Raw genomic sequence first — 10,895 nt, 5'->3', positions numbered from 1 at the left:
CCCCGTTCACGGTAAAAAAAATGACTCTGCAGTTTGTCAAATATCGCAGAAACTGCGAGAAACAGCAGAAGCCTCTCCTTGATGCCTTGCAAAAGATCAAAGAAGGTGAGACCCTGTTCCCCGGAATAAGTCAGTTCCCGTCATTAGAGTCCAAAAGAAATCTGGTTGAAAAGAACAATGAATCTTGCTCTTATGCAGCTTTTGCTCGCTGTTGGCACCCAGCCGGGACGTGTAACGGCACAGAGCTTGCTTCACATCGCACTTCCAATCCTCTTTCGAATGGCCTACTTATTCTTTGTATTGGTCACATGCCAAACAAATGCTTCCGGTCGCACTCCAGTTCAGGTAATTTCAGCTCTGGCTCCATGGGGAAGGTCAGTCATATCATCGCAAGAACATGTTATACGCGAGCATGATTTGCATCTATTCGATCCTTATTCGCATACAGGACCAATCTTTGAAGCCCCGCACTTTACCTGTGCATTTGCTCTGGATAGAAAATTTGTTCAGGCTACGACTGTCATGCACGATGCGATGTCAGAGCTAAATATATGGGACTGACGAAAACGCATTCTTTTCGCTTTTCTTGGTTCATGAATGTATTGCTGGAGGAGCGAAAAGAAAGAGGAGTTCAAGAGAAGCAGCTGTAATGTAAGGCGCTGTTGGTTCGGAGGCGGCGCATGGAAGAGATGACAGAACATGGGCCAACAAGGAAGAATCGGGCCAGAAGACATTGAAGCAGAAAAAGGCTCAAAGATTGGTAACTGAACCGGTTCTTTTAACCCGAGTTGGAATTCTCACGTGCACTAGCTTCATGTGAACCTTCAGACCAAACGAGTCCGACGTAAGTCTCACCAAATCAGACGGCACCCATGCACTCGAACCGCATATAGCTTGGTGCATGTAATAATCAGAATGAGACCTACATGGCTTCTTCAGCTGCTTTATCCATGTTTACAGAAAGTCCGTGTTGTTCCGTAATATTTCAGTGGTGTCTCCACGGACCGTTTCATCTCCGGAGGAGAATGTCAAGCCGACGCTAAAGGCCAGCATTTTAAATAAGCCTTGCACATTTCGCATAGAAATTCAGGTTAAAAAAAGAAAAATCAAACACGACTTGACCACGGTTGGTAGTACATAGAGTAACCAGAAATCACGTTCTAGAGGTTCGTCGACAATAAAAGCGGATGTCTAAACCAGGCACTGGCAATGCATGCGCCGAACCTCTCTTTACTCATTCCTCCGCAGCACTGGCAGCGCTTAGATCCACGCTGAGGTCAAGAGCCTGCCAGAAGAATGTAATTTGGTCAGCATCTCTATCTCCCTATCTCTTTACCCTTCAATGTCTTATCAAGAAAGCTTGAATTGCTGCTATGGAGAGTTGGAAAAATAGCATCTTTATGATCTTTAATCATTTCAAAGCACCGTCATCCAGTTTTTATACTTTCGCCTTCTGACTTCTGCCAATGAACTTAACAACTACTTTGACAAACCGAGGCACTTTAAATTTAGTTAGTATTATCTGTCCAATTCAAACTGTTACACATCTCAATAATGCATAAGCTTTTATTTTTTTAATATTTTCAGGACCCCTTTGGTCGTTAATTGAAGGGGACTGTAGGCTTGATTAGCAGAAAGAAAAGAGAGAGTGCAGTAAAGTGAAATTTGTCGGCAGGGGCTAGAAAGTAGGTCTAAAAGTTGAGAACTGATACTGCATGGTAAATAGCCAACACCCTTCTAACCAATCCAATCACCTCCATTGCACTAATTGGAAATGAGAAGAACAGGAGGGCATGGCACGGCTCTATCATTTAACTAGTCAAACATTCAAATAATGACTTAAAGGCTGAGTTGACTTAGGAAACGGACAGATGCATGATCATCAGGTATAGTTAACGAGAAGAGTAGAACACCAGCAATTCTAGTATTAATAGCTTCCAAAGTCTTCCTCAAAAACACTTCCAAATGCACAAGACAACTTGCCAAAGATTATCTCATGCTCACCACACCAACGAAGAATTCATCATCAAGATCACAGTTAAATAGCAGAAGACATTTCCGAGAAGTAATTCTTACCTTTCCAGTGATCATGGTATACATGTTAAGCACATCCATAACAGTCGACTCGAAGTGGGTTGTAGCATCATAACTCTGCAGTTTTAGCAAGATATTAACATGATATCAATATAATTGAAAGCTCCTAAACTCCACATATATATCACAGAGAGAGAGAGAGAGAGAGAGAGAGAGAGAGAGGGGAGGGAGGGAGGGAGGGACAAAACTCACAGTTGATATGAAGCAGTTGTCAAGAGAAGGTTCATTGACTGGTTCGTATCTATCATAAGAGTCATAAAAGATCTCATCAACAGGTCCCAGCAGATCAACCCCTGGCTTCAGTTCTATCTCAGGTTGATCAGTTTCAGCCTCTGCCGAAACAAATGCAATGAATTTGCCCTTTGGCGCAACATTGTGAGAGTATGAACAACAGAAAAGATACCTGCTCAAAAATAGGCACAGTTAAACAATAAGTCAAAATCAAGGAACAATACTTAGATTATCAGGACATGAAATAAATTTAAACCATCGGCAATCCAAAGCCCACCCATCAAGCGGCACATGAAACTATCTATGAAATTTAAGATCCAAACGCAGGTATCAAATACCGTTTAGAAAATGATATGGCAGATTCTAATCGTGACCAAAATGATTGATTACGTAAACTTAATAAAATATCATTGATCTCATGGGACCAGATAATTAACTTGTTACACTTACATTCATCTGATTTCCCACCTCAAATACAACAAATGCAGTTAAATGGATAGTGAGAAGCTTTTTTTGTTGGGACAATAAACATTTAGATTTGCTTTTTCCCTGTTCATTTCTCAAACAAACTTTGACATCAAATATAATAAGAAGCTGTAGCTAATAATCTCCAATTAGTGTATACAATAACTTACATATCTGACTTGCGACCCAACTGTTTCTGTGGGATAATAACCTGCACTGAGTGAGAATCATTGGTGTTTGGGATTGGATGGCTCATGATACAGATTGCTCTGGAGACCTTCCCAATTTTCCTAACCTGTAAAAGTTCACATATTCCCTTCTGAGTATGATGTCCAATGTCATTGCAAAATTAAAAAGAAAAAAGGCGCATCTGAAATTTATGCGCCTTCGTGGTCATCAGGACTTGTTACTGGTTCTTACTTTGTTAGAAAGGATGGGGTGTAAAACATTTTGCGAGGTTCATGGCCTTCAGGGCCAAGTAAGTAGTCATATGTTAGTGGCAAAATAAAGCTTATATTCAACAACCATCAGCACCAATGCAGCACAATTATCCTTTTACTGGTATCAAGGGGATGCTGCAAGCACACAAGATCTCCATGCAAAGAATCTGACGGATAGAACCAATATGCACCTATTTAACCAAGCTCCACAAAATTTTTCAAACCAATTTAAGCTACAATAGTCTCGTGGAAGATTACTATCTGATCTTCAGAATCAATACACAAATTATACTCTAGAAGCTCATACCAATTATATCAAGCAAACTGGACTCTGACGTAAGATCGCTAACATCCTGCAATAATCATGATGCAGTATCATATATATTACCTTGTTAGTCAAGTAGGAAGGGTCACAAACAACTTTTTTGCATTTAGCAGTTTCACCCTCTGATGTGACACCAATGACTTGGCCTTCCTCGTTGAACTCCACCTGCAATAACAGCAACATAAAACAACATTTTTTTAATTAGTAGCAGATTTAACTTGAATAAACACCACTCCATGATATTGGCAGAAACTAAGTATATAATTACTAGCCCAAATATAAATGAGAACCAAATGAAATGATTACCTTGCATTCCGGTTTGTTCAACATGTAAGTCCCACCATATACAGCACTAAGCCGTGCAAATGCCTGGATTACAAAGAAAAATGTTAAACAGAAACTAAAGTAAAAGGTCAGGCACTGTATCTAGAGCAACTGAATGGACATGCATCTGTGATGCTAGATGTACCTGAGGGAGCTCTCCCAACCCATACAAAGGGTAAATATAGGGAGATCCTCCTTGAAAACGAGCAAGTGACTCTGCATAGAGCTATCAAGTGGGCCAATGGAAAGAAGAAGAACGTCAATTCAGAGATCTCTAAACAAAATGATAAACATTTTTGTTCTGGGACAGGATCATTCACCTTCATTCTCTTGACAGTATCCAGGGCAGGCTCATCTAGGAACCGGTCATCTCTATGGAGCGCCAAGGCATGGCCAATAAAATCCATCGTGTTGTCATCCAGACCATATTTTCTGTTCAAACATCAACAGAGGCAAAATGACCAAGGATTCCATTGTTCGACCAGCTAACATCATTCTACTCATTATGATAGCTGGAACAAATTCATGCAGAAGAAGATAAAATGAAAGAAATATATGAGTAAGAGTGACGTAAGAACTCTCCACTTTGTTCTAGACTTTCCTTCTTTTTTATAAGTAATATCATTTACAATCCAATATCCAAAATAGAAAATGTAGAAGAACACTTCCTGCCACAAGTAGTGCATGAAATGGTATAAGACCGTAAACATCTAGAAAATTTAGTTATCATTTAATCAGTCATCAGAATGGGAACTTCTAGGCGAAACAGTTTGCAATTGCAGTGCAGCATAGATTTTTTTAAAGAGATTACAATGACATGGCGACCTAGGAAAGTATTTAAATACATACGCTATCAGTTCTCTCGTTGTTACACGTGTCAGATCCATCCCCTCGTGTGTCTTTGGATCATTTTCATCATAATCTTGAACGTATATGAAGAACTTCCGGGCACGACGCTTCTCAAACATGCCCATGAGTGGAGATTTAAGTGCTTCCATGTCAGTAGCAGGCACTTTGTGAACCTGTCATTGGCATTACTATATCGTTGAATGAGAGAGGAAAAATTAGGCAGACCTGCAAATGGTGTTCCAATATAGGGTCCATCTCCATACCTTTCCCTTATTGAAGACGTAGCCGCCGTCCACAGCTTTGAAGTACAGATACTTGGTAACATCTGTATGAATGAGGACTCGCACAAGAGTACCATTTGCCATCATAAACTACACAGAAGCACTAGTCAGCAACAAATAAATAACGAGAATATATATGATCTGCTACAACTTAAATTGTAGGCCAATTAATAAAGTGTGAGAATTATACCTTTGGGACCATGTCAACATTATAATCCCTGCTAGAACCCAAATGTGGAGGAGGTTTATCACTATTCCTAAATTTCTTCCAGAGCTGCAGTTCTCATCAAAAGAAAACATTGAAACCACCAATTAAAGATAAGGCAATAATGCAGAAAATTGCCATGAACGCTTGAAGAAAGCAGACCTGAATGAGGTTAAGTGATGTTGACTCTGCTCCATAATAGTCATTCCTATCCATGTGCAAAACCTGGTTCAAAAGTTTCTTTCATCAGCAACAGAACAGGAATGCACAATCTATGGTAATTACCATTGTTTTGATAAGGGAAAAAGAGAATGAGGAGAGAAACTGAGAATAGTTATTTCATTGCATATTTTGCAACATTTATTAGAAGAGAAAATCCGCATGCCCTTAGACAATTACAAAGAAGATAAAGAAGAGTGAATAATATACATGACAAACTCCATGAAATGGTTAATGTAGTACGAAATTTTAAAAAGAAAAGTGTCTGTTCACAAATAAACTAGTGGAATGGATATACTGTTCAATAAATACTTGCTTCAGTAAGTTCCTATTGTATATAAGTTACATTTAGTCTTATAATTTTATGAGGAAGCAAACACAGCTAGCTCTAGTCTAGTCTAGCATGACATTCAGTACTTCCATTAATGTGATTTTCCACGAAAAGTTTTTCGGCCAGCTGCAAAAGCAGAGTGACGAGAGCTGCCAAATGTAGTCTACTTGCCAATACCAGAATGGTAGAAGGGTGTACGACCATTGAGGTCAACCCACCAAAGTTTTCTGCTGTCCTATTAGCTCAGGCCAGAGCTATGGCATACAGAGGTATTCTTACCACAGGACTCAAGATCTTACTGGATTCACAGGATCACATATCGGACTCAACTTAGAGACCAAAGAGTCTGATAGGTATAGCCACAAAACGCCTATTAAGTGTCTAAGGACTGGCTTATGTCCTGTTACAGCAACTTTCGGAGGGAGCTACCTAAAATTTTTGGCATGAAGCTCATGGAAACAGCCAAATGCTGAAGGGACAATCTCCTTGATTTGACATACTATGTGGTGCAGAGGTCTAAGTTTCAAGGAACTTTCTGTCAATCCTCCTCTCTATCCAACAAGATGAAAAGAGAAGTGCATCCGTCTCCATAAAAGGCATGGTGACAAGTCAATCGGACAAGACAATGTACCATTCCACCTCCACTGTCCCCAAAGCTTAGACCATTCAAATAATTACATGTAATCAACATACTCGAGACTCGCCCGATTCAATCATCACGAAGTTGCCACCTGAATTTGAGATCAAACACAGCGAAAACTAGACACATCCATGTCCAATCTCTACCGATCACCATATGAAAAAAAATTAAATCTTTACAATTTCAATCGAGCTCATCGGCAGCTTAAAACCACTAAAGCAAAAATTAGCATTGCCATCCTCACGCAAACCCGCTAGCAAAGCTAGATTTCCTTGTTTCAAGAGCCTCGCTCGTCCGTCCCAACACTAATCGAACACAAGCAACCCAAAAGCCTCAATCGCGATCTCCTCGGCATCGATTTCCACCGCCTCCTAAATTCGAAAACATGATCAACCGACTCCCCAATCCAAACGATCACCGACTCAAAAAAGCCCCCCGCAGTCAGCGCGCAGATCCTCACCGCATCGTCAACCCCAAAAAAAAAAAAAAAAAAACTTCCGCAAATCCAACGACGCGGGGCGAAATCTCGCGCGACCCTCGAGAGGAATCGCGCATCGGAGGCAGGGGATCGAATCGCAACCGACCGATCGAGCGAGGAAACGACGGGAGAAGGAGGAGGGACCTTGAGGCCGTCGACGGAGAGGAGGCCGGAGAGGATGCACTCCTTGAGGCCGGTCCCGAGCACGATGACGTCGTACTCCTCATCCATGGTGGCGGCGGTCCGTCGCCGGCGACGATCGGTGGGTGGGTGGGTGGCGGAGCGGGGATCGAGCAGCGGCGGAGGAGGAGAGATCTGGGAGGGAGCAAGAGCGGAGATGCCGCAGGAGCAGGAGAAGGTTAGGAGTTGGAATACGATGATTGCGTGCTGTCACCGGTTGAATCGGGGATATTTATAAATAAAGAAAAAGGAAAGAAGGGAGAGAGATGCTGGGCTTGATTATGTCCGTTTGATTATGCAGTAGGGGAGGCAATGAGGCATCAATATAATAAAGCTTGTCGATTTCAGCTGCTTCCTGCTCCTCTCTTTTTTTTTTTTTTTTTTTTTTTTCTGCAATTTATTTTTCTTTTTTTTTTTAATTTTCTCTTCTTCTTCTTTCTTTCTTTCTTTCTTTCTTGTTTTTTTAATATAATATTGGGACGTAGGTGAAAAGGTCTTCGTGAACTCGATGCCTGGGGGACTGAGTGAATATATGACCTGATTTCAATAAAGCGGAGATGCTTATTCGCTCTTGGGGTGATTCATTCGGTCCATTATAGAGTATGGACCACGAGGCAGCGAAGGATTTGCTTTGAGCAATGCGTGATTTAAGCTTATGTTGTCGCCCCCAAAGTAATTTTCCCTTCTTTTGAAAAAAAAAATTAATAATAAGAGTACCCATTTAACGAATCACTTCTGCTTTTCGAATTAATCTTGGTTTTGTTAAAACACGATAAGAAAGAAAATTGAGAGAAGTACAAACTCTTGTTTATAGCATGAACAAGTCCTAAAACTTGTGGTCCAAATTCTACTGTTAAAGCTGTTTGGATTCAAATTGGGGTAAGATATGATAAAGTGAGATTAGAAAAACTCATAATATTGTCCGAATTATGGAAAATTACATAATATGTTTGGTGTAATTTAAGATAGAAATTTAAAAAATTAAAATTTTCGAAAATTTCACTTGCTTAATGTAATCTTCCGCAATATGTAGATCTAAAGCTGCCTCACCAGCATCATTCTCTTCAATTTCCTTGGATTTGTCTCCTTTGCCAAGTCCACTTCCATCTCCACCTACAAGCCTTAAACCCCTATTCGGCTTCATCGGGTGAGAGATGATTCACCATGTGACATATAACTTCTCCTTTTTACCCTCATTCATTAGGACAAGATCGGCCGGTTAGCAATGACAATTGGCGATGATTGGAGGCAACATCAATTATATGGTGGTCTGTTGTGGAGGCGGTTCTTGAGCAATGACCGGCAAAGCCAGATGCATCCCTTCATCTTTTGAAGAAAAACTATTGAGTTATTTAATAAAGAAAATATTCAAGCCAGATTCATCCCACCCTATAACCCAAATTTATTTAGAGAATGTCATCAATCACTTTATATGATATTTTGTTATCCTATAAAGATTTACCAAACATAATCCGAGCCTTTTCGGCAATAATTCTTATGGAAGAATCATGCCATTTCTCGTTATGAAACTCATCTAAATCGACAATTGTATATATTTGGATTGTTCAACATAAAATTGTAGTCTTAACTACACACTTAATTGTACCATGCCTTTCTTACTTCACTCTTCATCTCACCACATGGTAAAATTACTTGGGGATCTTAACGGTTCAATTGTTTCCGAATTTACCCTAAAGTTTCTCAAAGCATTTTAGTAATTATTTCTATGGTATTTTTGAAGCGAGCTTCCCTTTCCACAACTTTTTCAGCTTGAACTATAATGATGTACAAAGTTGGATCCTAGCCACGACACTAGTGGGAGTCAACACGCGTGACTAAATAGTCTCTACCACCTCTTGATGGGAGTTGTACAGCGTGCACGACTTGGGTAATAATAAGGTTTAATTGAAAGGGTTAATAGCTGAAAAAAAAAAAAATCTCCAATTTAATTTAATATGCCCGTGAGAAATCTATTAAAATCTCTTGGCGAAATTGAGGTAAAATTAAGAATTTTAACAGATTTTCGAAACATGAGGAAACTCTTAGAGCAAAATTAGTAGATTTCCCAATTTTAGGGAAAATTTAAAGAAAATTAAGGATTTTATCATATATTTTGAAATGTGAAGGAGCTCTTAGGGTTATTAGCAGATTTTCCAATCTCAGCTGATTATTTTTCAGATCTAACTTGCTCAAAACGATGCCGTTTATTTATGTGGAATTTCCACATCGAATTCATGTTGCATCCGTGTTTCTCGCCACATATATTTCCACGAAATAACGAGGATAGATTTGCCAAAGATATACCAATTCAGGATGTTTTGTGACACAAAAATTAAATTGCGAATTAGATGTGACATGGATGTACTGAATTTTGGTGATATTTTCCTAAATTAAAACTATGGCTCAATTCATTTAGTTTGCCATAGTTGATTTATGGCCTAAAAAGGAACTCATGATTTCGCCATTTCCAATGGGCTTTTCCCCGATTTCGGGGCTTCTTAAGAGCCCAACTAACCACGAAGGAGGGCCGGATAATGCAAGATGACTTGGTGGATATAAACCCGAGTCAACTCCCAATTTCAATCTCCGGCACAAAAAAAAAAAAAAAAAAAAAAAAAAAAAGCACTTATATGTTCGAATACACACACACACATATGAACACTTCAATGCACATGTCAGTTTTCACAAATGTAAATCTTTATTATCCATAACATAATCACTAGTTTTCAATCTCCTGCATAATAGATTTATAAATAAAAAATGAGATACCTAAAGAAGACATGCAGAAAATTTGAATTTTATTGCTGATGCTTTTTTACCCACTCATACATATCCATTTGTAAGAAAAAGAAAATAATAAATTAAAAAGAATAAAAGAATTTGTGTAATTCTGAACAAACGACTTTCGGTTATCCTATTAAGAGACTAACGAGCCTATTTGGTAAAAATGAAAATTAAGTGTTGAAAAATTTACAATTTGCAATCAACACCAGGTAGATCTACAAGACGTACACAGACACATACTTCACAAGCAATGCAATTACCAATTCCAAAATGGATTCGGCTGCTGTAATGCTCGGAGGGATAACAACACTACAAGTACAAATGGTTATTTAAGTACCATAACTTTCAAAAGGTATACTTATGTGCCACATTTGAAGAAAAGTTGGACACCTAAGCTCTATTTCTGGTGAAGCCAGCCGAAAATCATACATGGCAATTAAATATTAATATTTCTTACTTAGGTGGCTCGCCGAGAGTTAAGTCAACTCTAATTTACCAAAAAACGACGTCGTTTCGGGTGACGTCATCCAAAATAGAGCTTTAAATCAGCCAAAACGACGTCGTTTTGGCATAATTTGAATTTTATATAATATAAAATTAAATTAAATTAAATTTAAAACAAAAATAATAATATAATTTATATTATTATTATTATTATTTAAATAAAATAAAAAAACATAGGAGGAAGGCGGTAGACAAAAGTGAGGACCGAGCCCTCATCGCCATCGCCTCCCCGCCGTCGCCGAAAGGTGGGGGAGGGTCGGCCGGGCCACCGAGCCCGGGTCAGGGCCGACGGCCCCGCCACCACCTGCCGCCTCCCTCTTCCTCCTCCCCCTCCCCCCCTCCACGATCGGATCGGGCGAGGGCGGTGGCCCTCGCCTAGCCGGGCCAAGGGCCGTTGCCGCCGGGGGCGCCTGGTGAGGGCCGCAACCCTCATCGCCGGTCACCGGGATCGCCAACCCCTAGTCGGGCCCGGCGACCCCCGGCCAACCCTCCCCCTCCGTTGCCAACCCTTCCCGGTGACGCCTTTAGCCGCCTTCTCCCCCCTC

General features: G+C 40.1%; 1 protein-coding gene across 1 annotated transcript; it reads right to left on the bottom strand.

Moving 5' to 3' along the window:
* Positions 1-898: 898 nt before the first annotated feature.
* On the bottom strand, positions 899-7,299 carry LOC104454201 (guanosine nucleotide diphosphate dissociation inhibitor 2). The gene is made up of 13 exons (XM_039309740.1): positions 7,027-7,299; positions 5,377-5,439; positions 5,200-5,283; positions 4,992-5,099; positions 4,729-4,901; positions 4,200-4,311; positions 4,025-4,105; positions 3,862-3,924; positions 3,619-3,720; positions 2,961-3,085; positions 2,287-2,497; positions 2,077-2,151; positions 899-1,285 (listed from the first exon to the last, which is right to left on the bottom strand). The coding sequence occupies exons 1-13, from the start codon at positions 7,111-7,113 to the stop codon at positions 1,235-1,237; spliced, it is 1,335 nt and encodes a 444-aa protein (XP_039165674.1). The 5' UTR covers positions 7,114-7,299; the 3' UTR covers positions 899-1,234.
* Between the last annotated feature and the right edge of the window lie 3,596 nt (positions 7,300-10,895).

The sequence above is a fragment of the Eucalyptus grandis genome, chromosome 1 (assembly GCF_016545825.1).
Source record: "Eucalyptus grandis isolate ANBG69807.140 chromosome 1, ASM1654582v1, whole genome shotgun sequence".
Taxonomy (NCBI): domain Eukaryota; kingdom Viridiplantae; phylum Streptophyta; class Magnoliopsida; order Myrtales; family Myrtaceae; genus Eucalyptus; species Eucalyptus grandis.
The sequence above is the reverse complement of the archived record's forward strand: the minus strand, read 5'-3'. Positions and strand labels throughout refer to the sequence as shown.

Bases quoted from the DNA above. Each gene is read 5' to 3' on its own strand.
- LOC104454201 (XM_039309740.1), bottom strand. From the start codon at position 7,113: ATGGATGAGGAGTACGACGTCATCGTGCTCGGGACCGGCCTCAAGGAG. The intron at 5,440-7,026 runs GTCCCTCCTCCT...CTTTTGAACCAG, and splicing joins TCTCCGTCGACGGCCTCAAG to GTTTTGCACATGGATAGGAA. The intron at 4,902-4,991 runs GTATGGAGATGG...TGCCAATGACAG, and splicing joins ACGTCTTCAATAAGGGAAAG to GTTCACAAAGTGCCTGCTAC.